General features: G+C 45.9%; 1 protein-coding gene across 1 annotated transcript in view; it reads left to right on the forward strand.

Moving 5' to 3' along the window:
* The window catches only part of LOC123019366 (vomeronasal type-2 receptor 26-like), a 32,895-nt gene continuing 19,624 nt past the window's right edge, over positions 1 to 13,271 (forward strand). The window contains exons 1-2 of the mRNA XM_044422193.1: positions 1 to 131; positions 3,966 to 4,257. Coding sequence (XP_044278128.1) covers positions 1 to 131; positions 3,966 to 4,257 — 423 coding nt within the window. The remainder of the gene's footprint in view (positions 132 to 3,965; positions 4,258 to 13,271) is intronic.

Below are 13,271 nucleotides of genomic sequence, written 5' to 3' on the forward strand. Positions count from 1 at the left end.
ATGTTTGAAGAAGGAGCATCCAACTATTATCAGCCAGGCAACTACCTGATCAGCGGTTTTGTTTCTTCACAATCTATTGATCATCAGCAACCGTATGTCTTTTATGAGTCACCAGGCAAGCGGGGGGAGAGGTAAGTCATGATGCTCACATAATTGCCATTCTGTACTCCACTTGTGCCTCTCTCCAGGAGACAGCCCATAATTCTGGTCCCCACGGTCATCCCCTTGAAATATCTGTATTTTGCCCTTCTTTATTTTGCCCTCTGTATTTTGCCCTTCTTGTGCTTTCTGAGGGAAAATAGGGAGCACCCCGAAGAGCAAATTCACATCTTTCTGGCCACTGCCTGCATGGTTCTAGCCTTAGGGAGAAACATCTGCTCTCGTTAACCCAGGTGGCAGGATCCTGGCTGGATCCAAGGTGGATCTTTCTTGGGGTTGCTTGAATCCCAGCAGCCATTGCATGACTCGCCTTGCCAGCCCTACTTCTCTACCTGTTATATGGTAGCAAATGATGTGGGAGACATTTATTTTCAGCTCATCCTAAGGAGGTAGCACAACATGCATAGCAGAATATCTGGGGAATGGTCAGGGAGTGTGAATGTAAAGTATCCTTGTCATGAAGAGTCGGGTGTTTCCTTCAATTATTTCTACTTGGCATCTTGGGGAGGAGAGGAAATCTCACTTCCTAAGTCCTTCCCTGACATATCCTACTGGAAAAGATCACTGAGATGAATGTTCCATCTCTGCCTCTGTGAATGAGAAAATCAAATACTTCTGCTGGGGAGAAAATGAATGAATGTGCCTGTGAGTATTCTAGGTTCAAAGTAGTTTCTGTGACTCCTTCAGTGATTGCGGCACATCATCAGTTGGGACTTCTAATCTAGTCTTCAGCATCCCAAGAAGACATTAATATAAGGAGAGCCATGATACACAAGACCAATGGTCCTTCTAGGCCAGGATTGGATGCATGCAGTAGCCAATGGGGTGTCAGTGGGAATCCCAGAGTAGGAAGGAGAGCAATAACACTTCTGCATTTGTGTTTTCAGCAAGGGGTGTTCATATGATCCTGCCTCTGATAGGAATGTGTGAACAACCTGTGAGCAGAAATCCATCACATTCCTTGGGCTTAGCTCCCTGGAAGCCAGCTCATTTTGCTGCAGCCCGGAGTCTAATTTGCTGGTGAGAGTGCCCAGCACTTGTGATGAACTCTCCAGGAAATGAACCACACACTTTGAGCAAGCAGTGCCCCACTCACACAGCCAGTGCAGCTGTCCTTTGAGTGACGGCAACTGATGCTGAACAAAGCAGGTGGTGGGTGGCTGATTTGGAATGCGGTTCCCATGACTGCTGGCAGCATCTCTCTCACAGGCCAAGAGTAGCTCCCATGTAAGCAGTCACAACAGATGTGGAAGCTTGCAGAAGTTTTGGTCTTCAAGCATTCAAGATTTTGTCTCAGGTGAGCATAGTTTAGAAGAGCAGGCTGAGCACAAGAGGGAGCCTGAAAATGCATGGAGGAGGGCTTCTGAGAAGTTTCATTGCAACCCTGGCCTTTGATCACAGAGGCAGCATATAGCCATCAGAACTGGCCTTCCTCTCTAGAACGTGTCCTGTTAAAGTTATCAGATTTGAAGCCCTTACTAGGGTTGGTATGTTTGAATACTTTTGGAATCCACAACATTTGAATCCGTGGACTTCATCTCATGCTTGGCCTGGCCCTACAAAGTAAGCAAAGTGAAAAGGAAACCCATCCAAACAAAATTCCTGCTAACTGGTGCCAGTGTCACTGGTGGGCATCGAAGAAGGGGACTAATTGTGCAGCACATGGGACTCAATTCCTGTGAAACATCCTGCAACCCTTGGGTGTGCTCACCAGGAACATGGACTCTGAGTTGATGTGAATCTGGGAAGCCCAAACCAGGGAATCCAATGGATTTTCTGCACAACCCTAGCTGTGGCTGCACCGGCTGCAAGCAAATTAATGGAATTGCATACCCTCTGGAGAGTGGTCAGGGAAGGTGAATTTCAAGCATTCTTGGCATGAGGATGTGGGTGTTTCCTTCAATTATTCCACTTGGCATATTGGGGAGGAGAGGAGATCTCACTTCCCATGTCCTCCAGATAAATATTTGAACTCTATCACTACTTTGGTAATGGTGAGAAAATCAAACATTTTTGCTGGAGAAGTAGAGAGACAAAGCCTCTCTTCTTCCTGGGTGAAATTTGGGTCTTTCCTGTACACTGTTGTGCACTGGTGGTTTGAGATAAGTCTGTGTGTCTGTGAGTATTCTAGGTGCAAAGTAGATTGTGTGGCTCCTTCAGGGATGGTGGTGCACTACCAGCTGCATCTTCTCATCTAAGCTTCAGCATCCCAAGAAGACATGAATATAAGGAGAGTCATGATCCACCATGGTCCATCCAGGCTAGCATTTGGTGCACACAGTAGCAAACAGGGGCCACTGGGAATCCCAAAAGCAGGAAGGAGAGCAATAAAACCTCTCCGTTTGCCTTTTCAGCAAGGGATGTTCATATGATCCTGCCTCTGATAAGGAAGTGTGAAGAATCTGTTAGGGAGAGGAAAGTCATCCCATTCCTTGGGCTTGACTCTCTGGACTCTGGCTCACTTTGTTCCGGGGGGGTGGGGGGGTGGGCGGGGCAGCACTTGAGAGGCATTCTCCAGGAAGTGTGCCACATGCCTTATACAAGCAGCACCTTTCTCGTACACAAGTGCAGCTGCTCATTTAGAGGCTGCAACTGATGCCAATAGGGCAGCTGATGAGGGGCTCACTGCAAATGTGGCCCTGATGCCTGCTGGCAGCATCCCCCTCACAGGCTTGGAGTATTTGCCATGTGAGTGGTCACAACTGATGTGAAGGCGGTTGTCTGCAAGTATTCACAGACTTCCCAGGTCAGCATAGTTTGGAAAAGGAAGCTGAGCAGAAGAGGAAGCCTACAAATACTTGAAGGATGAACTCTGAGCAGCTTCATCACAACCCTATCCATTGATAGCAGAAGCCATCAGAACTGGCCTACTCCTCCAGGAATGTGTCCTGATCACGTTAGTCACCCTGACTAGAGTTGGTATGAACACTTTTAGAATCCACCTTCTAGATCCTATGGACTTTCTCCCATGCTTGGCCAGACCCTGTAACATAAGCTGAGTCAAAAAAAAAAAAAAAATCCATCCATTACACTTCCCAACACACTGGTCCCGGTGTCAGCAGTGGGTGCCGAAGAATGGGTCTGATTGTGCAGAATGTGGGGCTAAAGTTTTGCAGATGCTGGGTGTACTCATTGGGAACTCAGACACTTGGCTGATGTGAAGAGATATTGAACCTGACAAGCGAAAACCAGTGATTCCAACAGATTCCTAGCCATGGTTGCATCTGGTACAAGTCAGTACCAGCATTTAAGTGAATGCTGTGTGAATGACATGGTGGCTCAGAGGCTTCATGACACTGGAACTGCTGATCAGAAATGGTCTGCACTCCAGCAGTTTGAGTCCAGGTTCATGGGATGGAGTTAGTGCCTGTCATTTGCCCCTAGCTGCTACCCACCTAGCAGTTCAAATGTGTACCATCTACAAGGAGATAAATAGGGAATGTGACTTTCTGGTGGGAAACCGGATGGCTGTGTTCACAATGAAACAAAGCGCCTGGCTGGATCTGCCTGGACATGCTCAGCAGACAATCAGCAGGAAAATTTCCTCGATGAACTGATTTCAAAATGAGCATTGATAGCCAAACAGTGCTAAGCTACTTTGCACCCTGTGGTGCACCAGCAATAAAAGGCTAGCAACTGCAGGCTCCAGAACATCTACTGTGTGTAAAACATTGTAGACTCCCTGGTAATATTCACCATATACTATGTAAATAAATCCGTGAATGATTCCTTCTTTATCAGTATCCCGAATCTCCTCTGAATGATCTCATAGAGTGAATTGAAATACTGTACTTCTTGCCTTGCAGTTTCTCAATTCTACGGTACTGGCACATGTTGCCCATCTTGCTTTCCATCCATGAGATCAACCAGAATCCCAGGCTCTTACCCAACATCACTCTGGGCTATGACATCTATGAGAGCCATTTTGATGGGAGAATGACTTCCTATGCCATGCTAGGCCTGCCTGCCAGTGGGGAGAGCCACCTTCCCAACTTCAGCTGTGGGAAGAGGAAGAACCTGCTGGTCATTCTTGAAGGAAGTGAATCAGACATTTCCACTCTCATTTCAGCCATGTTGGTCATCTACAAGTTTCCTCAGGTGGGCCCTGGGAGGGGAAGAGAAGCCAGCTCCACCCAAGTTCAGGACATCAACATTTGGAGGGATCAGTCTTTCAGAGGGGACATGGACAAATCCAGACATATCTCTCATAGGGATGTTTTTTCCTGGGGAACAAGGCAACTGTGCAATAAGTTTTGCTTCCATCAGCCTACGCATAGTGCCTTGAAAAGGAGAAAATCTCTAGTCTCTCTAAAGTGGAAAGGGCAAGAGACAGCTTAGGATGCTCACCTAGTCTTACATTTTCTGGTCTTGACTTAGTATATGCTAGGCTGGGCTGGGATTGGGAGAGTTCTGGGCTTTCTGCAGGGAAGGACCCCACTTTCCCAAAGCAAATTTGGAATTGCTAAGGTAGAAATGATCGTTGAGATGTATTGTCCCTCCCTTCTTCCTCAGCTTCCTCTTCCCTTGTGATTGGCCCCTGGTTAGACGTTTCATGTACACATGATTCAGATGCTCATCCTAAATACAAAAGAGTGCTAACTGCCAGGCTCTTCCTCTCTTTCATTAGATTAGTTATGGCTTGGTTGACCCTGTTCTGGAGGATCACATGCAGTTCCCATTCATCTACCAGACTGCCCCAATGGAAGAAACCCAACACTTTGCCATAACCAATCTGGTAGTGAGTTTTGCTTGGATGTGGGTTGGTCTTGTTTCCCCAGACACTGAAAATGGAGAAACGTTTACGAGGTCAATGATTCCATTGATGATCAAACAAGGAATCTGCATTGCCTTCACAAAAAGGTTATCACGAAAAAGCGTATCCAGAATGACTCAGAATGATTTCCCTATTGCATGGGGACAAGTGAATGTAGTTGTTTTCTACACAGGCCCATATGGCTTAATTCCAGTTATCATGATGCATCATATACTTGGAAGGGAAAAATTGGAGGAAAGGTCTGGATCACAACCACTGTGCAAGACATCAACTTGTACTTATCATCCAATCCTGATTCCTTTCAGGTTCTCCATGGATCTTTGTCCTTCATCATGAAGAGCCCTCAAAAGACAAGACTTGACCATTACATTCCAGTTTCTAATGCTACTGAATGGTTTTGGGAGGATATTTTCCAATGTTTCTATTCAAAGCATGCTTTTTCCATGAAAAGTTGGTCAAGGTATTCAGAGAAGGAGAAACTGGAGATGCTCCACCAGGAGGAGCTGGAAAGACTTTTTTCGCAAGACAGCTTCCTTACTTACAACAGTATCCAAATGGTAGTCCATGCCTTGAACACTGCAACTTCTTCCCCATCCAAGTGGATATTGATGGCTGGAAGAGGAGACAGACTGCAAGCAGAGAAGCTGCAACCATGGCAGGTATTCCCCTTTTCTGTTCTGGTATCTCAGCAAATGGCAAAAGGTTCCAGGTTCAGTTGGGCAAACACATGTTCTAGGACATCCTCTTGTCTATTATATGGCAGTGCAGAAGGGGAAATTTAGCCCACTCTTCCAACTTTGCTCTCCCCTCAAGATGATACATGGGCATTTATTCTAAAATGTCCTGGGAGCATTTGCACTTTCCTCTGGACCCCTCAGGAACAGAGTGTCCTGTTTCCTGAAAGTTCTTTCAGCATACTTTTGGTTCATATGATTATATAGTTAGCTTGGTGTGCTGTTATTTCTGTCACATCTGTGAGTGCCATCCATTCCATGGATTTCCATCTGATCATTTAGGCCAAGTGCTTACAGCAATGCCTCTGATTGGTGTCTTCCCGATGATTCCCTATAGTGCCTAATACCAAATATGGTGGCACAGCTCCCAGTATGTTAAACCCATCCTTACACAAGAACTGAAAATTCCTACTCCAGAAGTACTACATTTTTTAAAAGAAAATTGTTTTAAATTGTACTGATTTCAGTAACAAGTCCATAGTTGATGGTACCTCCTTTCTGGCTCAGGTTCTTGAGAAGATCATTTGTTTAGTCACAAGGATGCCCATGCTCTAGAGGTTGCTAGTCTAGTTGTTTCCCCCAGATGGATGACATGATCCCTGTCCTAACCCTTGACTTGGTCCAGGATGGATGATTGTCATAGAAAAAATTGTCAGGACTCAGTAATGCACTGGATGAGGGCTCATAGAGTGTATTTGGATTCTGGGAAAAAGGATACTGTGTTCAAAATATGTGCAGGAGGAGAGCTTTGTGGTTATTCTGACCCAAATGGATAACTAACAGGTGACTTCAAGAGCAAATTATGCCAGGACTTTTCCTGAAATCAACTACGAAGAAAGTGAGGCTGCCTTCTACACACAATGAGAAGGCAAGACTCCCTGGAAAGGACCATGAATCTCGAGAAAGCTGAGGGACAAGAAGACATGGAAGACTCTGAAATGGATTGCTTCCATAGACAGAGCAATTCATGGATCCTTCCTCCCTTCTTCCCTCCCTCCCTCCCTCCCTCCCTCCCTCCCTCCCTCCCTTCCTTGCTTTCTCTCTGTCTCTCTCTCTCCTTCCTTCCTTCCTTCCTTCCTTCCTTCCTTCCTTCCTTCCTTCCGTATGCCATTCCAAGACGTTTGCAGGATGCATTAGAAAAACTTTAAATGAACAAATAAATAGTAAAGCCAGAGCTTTAAATTTACAAGAGCTAAGCAGGGTGGTGAAAGACACAATATTCTGTTGGGCCTCCATTCCTAGGGTTGCCGTAAGTCAGAGATGACTTGATGGAACTTACTAACAAGAATAAGATCAATATGAGGTGTGACACAAAACTAACCAGATTAGTAATTTTAAAAGATTATAACATTCTGAATTACAGCATTCTGAAGTTTGTCACCTTCTATATATTCCCCTCCTGATCTCTACCCTGCTCCATACATATTTTCCATTGATTGAAAAAGTCCTGGAAGTCTTCTTGCATGAGGATCTTCAATAGGTTTGCCGTTTTTGTATTCACTTTACTCATTGACACAAAACATGTTCCCTTCAGGTCACTTTTGATTTTTGGGAACAAGTAAAAATCACAGGGAGCTAAATCAGTTGAATAAGGAGGATGATCAAGGACAGGAATGTTTTTTCCACTCAAAAACTGCTTTACGGAAAAAGCATTGTGCATGGGAGGATGATGTTGATTTGCTGTTTGATTCCCCCCCCCCACACACACACACACTTTCATGGCAACATGTGTAGCAAGTGTAATTCAAATACTGACTGGGCTATTGATAGGATATACCTAGCCAGTTGGTGGTTTGAGAGGGCGTGTAGGAGGAGATATACAACATCTTGCCAACCTCCAGATGATTTTCCAGGAAAGCCCTTAGCACAATCCAGTTATTTCTGTGCCTCACCTCATATTCTCTTGCAAGTTGATCACATGCCTGGGAGATAGACTTGATGACATTGGTAGCAGGAGTTATACTCTACCTGAAGGAGCAATCTCTGAACTCAGCTTGAATGCAGGACTGAGTCACTTTGGCCACTCAAAAGCCTTAGCACCTCTTTGTCTTGCATTCTGTCCATGTGTATTCATGGAAGAGATGGTTTGGCTCCCCTGCTGGAGACAGGCATTGGTTAACTCAATGCTGGATTACAGCAATGTGCTCAGAGTAGAGCAAGCTCCGAAAGAAGCTTGAAAGTTGCAGCCATGATCAATCATTGTTCTGAACAAGTGTTCCTGGTTAGGAGCATCTTCTACATTTTAGGGAAAATAATCAGGAAGTGCAAACTATTACACAACTGAAGAATCATGGTCCTGCATGCTGGATCAAAGATTCAGGGAAGACATTTTCCCACCCCTTTGAGACAAGTGCAGCTTGTGCAGCTACTGATGGAGTTTCAAGTTTCTTCATGCCATGGTGACTTTGGCTTCCTGTTGTTGCTCCTTGGTGCCTGAGGGAGGTGAATTTGGACTGTTGCTGATGGGAAGACTGCTGACTGCCACTCCATCAGCTTCCAGCTGGAGGAAAGGCACATCATCTCAGGAGATCTATGAAGACCTGTGAAGATGGGACCTATTCCCCTTTCTAAATAAATCCTGTATTGTGTCCTGATAGCACTAGCTATTGGGGAGTTGTTGTTGTCATGTCTTCTCCATTTTGGTTATGTCTTCTTTTGTCTATGTTATGTCTCATCATGTCATCTCCAACCTATGTCACCCCATGAAAAAAAGGCAAAATGCCCGATCCACGACAGCTCCATTCAGCTCTTCCGCATTCAAAGCTGCAGCTTCCTTTCAGATTCAGTCCATCTCATAATGCAGCTTCCCCTTCATCTTTTGCTTTCAACTCTCCCTAACATGATTGTCTACTCCAGGGACTCCTGCCTCTTATGAAATTTCTGTAGATACTAAGAGTGGAGGGGCAAGCAGGAGACAACATTTCCATGAAGACCACCAGAATACTAAGGGTGGAAAATTGGCTGGCTTTCAATGAGGAAGCCCTATCTTGATGGAACCCCTCTCATGCACCACTGGTGGCTCTCATAGCAAGACTTTCCTCATGGCAGCTATCCCTAAAGAGATGCAACAAGATGGCACAGGTGTTTACTCTCATTAGCCACAACCAGCCTGGTCAGGGACACAAATCTGGGAGAAATCTGTAGGGACCATTTGGGAATTCTGGGTTACTGTGCACAGGCATCTTCATTACATGATATTGTTGATCTTGCTTTGCTGCAACATTCTAAGGGGGAAAATGAAGGAGATCAAAGAAGGTGTCTCAGCTGTGCAATCCGAGTGCAGATGGGATATGCATGGATTTCAGCTCATAGAACTCAGAGCAAAGATGGCTAAAATACTGTACATCTTTTCAACTCTCTGCTATGGAGTGGCATGAAAAACCAATAAATTGATAAATGATTACTGAGTGAATGGATGAATGGATGGATAGCATTAACTTGTTGCCTTCTCTGTCATTCCAGTTCCACAATTTCTTAAGAGGAATCTGGCAATCTAACACTTCCATCAATGGGCTGTATTTGGATGAGCATAGGCAACTGGAAGCCAACTTTGATATTGCGAATTGGGTGCTGTTTCCCAATGGCACCCCTGGAATGGTGACCATTGGGAGTTGGGTGAGAGGGCAATTCCCAGGGAGAGTGCTCAGTATCAACCCAGAAGCCATTGTGTTGCCTGATCATTTTAACAAGGTGGGAGAAATAATTTCTGCCCTATGATTGGCATGTGGATCATGCCTGCAATCTCTGTGATAGTACACTTGAGACATTCATTGTCAGCACACATGCAGGAGTGCCTTGCCAAAGGAACCTGCTCACTGCAGCAGAGGCCGGGGAGGGCTCTGGTTTTCAAGCCTTTTTGTTCAGGGTTTGGTGCTCTGGATTCTCAATGCACAGGAGGTGGCACCAAAAAAGCCCTGCAGTGATAGTCCCAGGCTATCACTGAGTGTGTCAGAAGCTCCCAGGCCATCTAGTCTGACCCCCAGCTCCAGCCGGTTCCACTTACGTCATGCCCATCATGTGCATGTCTAGCCTATCGTTGAACACCCTCACCAATGGGGACTCAACCACCTCCCATGGAAGCCCATTCCATACCCTTGTGGTCCTAACTGTCAGGAAGGACTTCCTGGCATCTAAATTTAACCTTAGTACCCTTAGCTTCACTCTGTTGGAGCACGTCCTGCCCTCCTCTGCAGGGGAGACAGGTCTCTACTCACCTCCATGTGACATCCCGTTCCATACCAGTACGTTGCCAACAGATCCCCTCTGAGTCTCCTATTATCCAGGCTAAAAAGACCCAGTTCCCTCAGTCTCCTCTCATATGGCTTCCCCTGCAAACTGCCCACCAACCTTGGTACCCTATGCTGCACTGACTCTAACCTGGCTATATCCTTCCTGTAACAAGGGGTGCAAAACTGAACAATTACTCCAGTTGCAGATGCACCGGAGTTGTATAGAGTGGTAGTAATAACTCTCTCGATCTAGAAGTCACACTTCTGGCTGTGCAACCAAGGGTGCAACAAAATGCAGAAACTCGCTGTAACAAAGCAATTGCATCTATAAAAGATGCAGAATACTTGGCTCATCAGAATTGAAAAAGAAAAAAAAAACCTCAGAGTATTGTTGACAACATGCTAAACATGAGCCAACAATGTGATGCAGCTGCCAAAAGGGTAAATGCTATTATGGGATGCATTAACAGAAGTATTACTTCCAAATCTCTAGAAGTAGTAGTTCCTCTATACTCCTCACGTGTCAGATTTCACATGGAATACTGTTTCTAGTTCTGGGATCCAAGATTTAAGCAAGATGCAGGTAAATTGGAAAGGGTCCAAAAGAGGGCAACAAAAATGATCGAGGGTATGGAAACACTGCCCTATGTGGAGAGACTGAGAGGACACGGCATGTTCAGCTTTGAGAAACCTGAGATACTTACATGGTATCCAACTGTAAGTACCCTTTCACCCTAACATTAATTATTAATTATGTATGGGGGCTTTCATGCAGCCCCACACTAGCATGTGCCATGGGTGCAGTTGGAAAGCTTTCTTGCATGTTGCTTCTGTTCTTGGAGGAGAACTTTTCAGTAGATTCCATTAGCAATCTTGCAAAGGTGTACAGTCTACATCAAAAGGAAAGATTGCAATGCTCAAACAACTGTTTCTTTTGAACAAATGAAGACCCAAATCTCATGGTAAAAAACCCAGAGAGCTAAAAGCAGACATGATGGCCCTCCTGCTGGCACATGACAGCAAGTTACACCATCCACACAGATGACTGTCCAGTTGCATCTGGAATGCCACTAGTGTAGGAGAGCCCACAATTTCCCAAGGCAACTGGTCAGACTGTCATATTGCACAAACATTAAGGAATCTTTTTCTGATGTTTAGCTTGAATGTTGTTTCCTATGACTTGAGTCCAATATTCCATGTCCTGCTCTCTGGGATGATGGAGAGGAGATTCTGTCCTTTTTCTGACAGCCTTCCAAAGTACTTGTACTCTCCTAGCATACCTAGTCTTCTCTTCCTAGAGCTAAAGTAGCTGATTTCTCTCAATCTCTTCTCACAGGCCTTTGTTTCCAGAATTTGGGCCATCTTTATTGCCTTTTTCTCAAATAAATTGCAACTGATAGCTGTAATGGTATTAAAAGTTATCTCAATGATACTTTTTCTGTCAATTCCATTAGTAATCATGAGCCTATGAGATGATACTTAAAAGTACTCAATAAATAAATTGTACGGTCCTGATCAATCAACATTGAAAGGAACGATTTGAATGCTGCAACAAAAGAGGGCAGGAAACTCATTTCGTTGCCATGTGTCGTACATGAAATAGCCACACTCAAGAATCATTTCACAAAGGGACTGGTTGTTACTGGGGATTGAGTTCCCACTGGGCACATGACCCTATGACTCCCTGCTGAGGAGTAGACTCCTCACATTTCTCCGTCACCTCTTTTTCACTGGCAGGTGGTACCTCGTTCCAGGTGTGTGGAGAGCTGTCACCATGGTTATGCCAAGAAGACTCAGGAAGGGAAGCCGCCCAGCTGCTACACTTGTGCGTCATGTGCAGAAGGGACCATCTCCACTAAGGAAGGTGGGTCTCCACAGGGAAACACTTTTCCCTTCAAACTTAGGGCAAATGGTTCTGTCTGCCCAAACTCTCTATGTGTAATAAATGGCACATTTATAAATTAGACATCATCCCAGAGAGAGCTGTTCAGTGAGCAAGCAAGAAGCCCTTTTGGATGTGGCCCCCTCTCAATGGAACACTATACCCAGGAGGACCCACATACTGCCAAAGGTGTTGTGATCCCATGAGAAGGGAAACATAGAAACAGAGCGAGTTAGAAGGGGCCTCCTGGACCATCTAGTCTGACCTCCAGCACCAGCTGGCTCCACTCACGACATGCCCACCATGTGGACATCCAGCCTATCCTTGACCACCCACACCGATGGGGCCTCAACGACCTCTTGTAGAAGCCCATTCCACACCCTCGGGCTCCTAACTGTCAGGAAATGCTTCCTGGCATTCAAATGGAACCCTGGCTCCCTAAGCTTTGCTCCATTGGAGTGCGTCCTGCATTCCTCTGCAGGGGAGAACAGGTCTCTACCCATCTCCATGTGACATCCAGAGGAGGAGGAGGGAGAAGAAGCAGCATGTTGCCAACATATCCTCTCTGAGTCTCCTCTTCTCCAGGCTGAAGAGACCCAGTTCCCTCAGTCTCACCTCATACGGCATCCCCTGCAAACTGGCCACCACCCTGTGGCCCTACACTGCACTGATTCCAACTTGGCTATATCCTTTCTGTACTGAGGGGCCCAAAACTGAACACAATACTCCAGTTGCGGGTGCACCAGAGTTGTGTAGAGTGGTAGTAATACCTCTCTTGATCTAGAAGCCACACTTCTGGCTATGTAACCAAGGGTGGCGTTTGCGCTCTTGACCACCACATCACACTGCTGACTCATGTTTAGCCTGCAGTCAACCAGCACCCCGAGGTCCCTTTCACAAGTGCTGCTGTCCATCCACTTGTCCCCTAACCTGTACTTATGACAGCTATTCCTATGCCCCAAGTGCAAGACGTTGCACTTATCCACATTGAACGCCATCCTGTTGTCTCCTGCACACTTCCATAGTCTGTCCAGATCCTTTTGGATCTGGAGTACCTGCTCCTCAGTTGTGGCCACTGCTCCAGTTTTAGTGTCGTCTGCAAATTTGATCAGCAGACTGTTCAACCTTCTTCCATGTCATTAATGAAATGATTAAACAGGATCGGCCCCAGGAAAGAGCCCTGGGGGACCCCGCTTGTCACTGGCTGCCATCCCGATGATTCCCCGCTTTCGGTTACCTTCTGCTTTCGGTCAGTCAACCATGCCCTATTCCTCTGGAGTATCCCAAAACTCCTCAGTCTCTCCACCAGGATATCATGGGGCACTTTGTCAAAGGCCTTGCTGGAATCCAGACATACCACATCCACTGCATCCCCTCCATCTAGCCATCTCGAAACCTTGTCATAGAATTCCACAAGGTTTGTCTGGCAGGACCTGTTTTTGCGGAAGCCGTGTTGTGTGGCTGTCAGCCTCCCTTCCCTATCTAGCATCACT

This window comes from Varanus komodoensis, unplaced genomic scaffold, assembly GCF_004798865.1.
Source record: "Varanus komodoensis strain SLA01 unplaced genomic scaffold, ASM479886v1 scaffold120, whole genome shotgun sequence".
Classification (NCBI taxonomy): domain Eukaryota; kingdom Metazoa; phylum Chordata; class Lepidosauria; order Squamata; family Varanidae; genus Varanus; species Varanus komodoensis.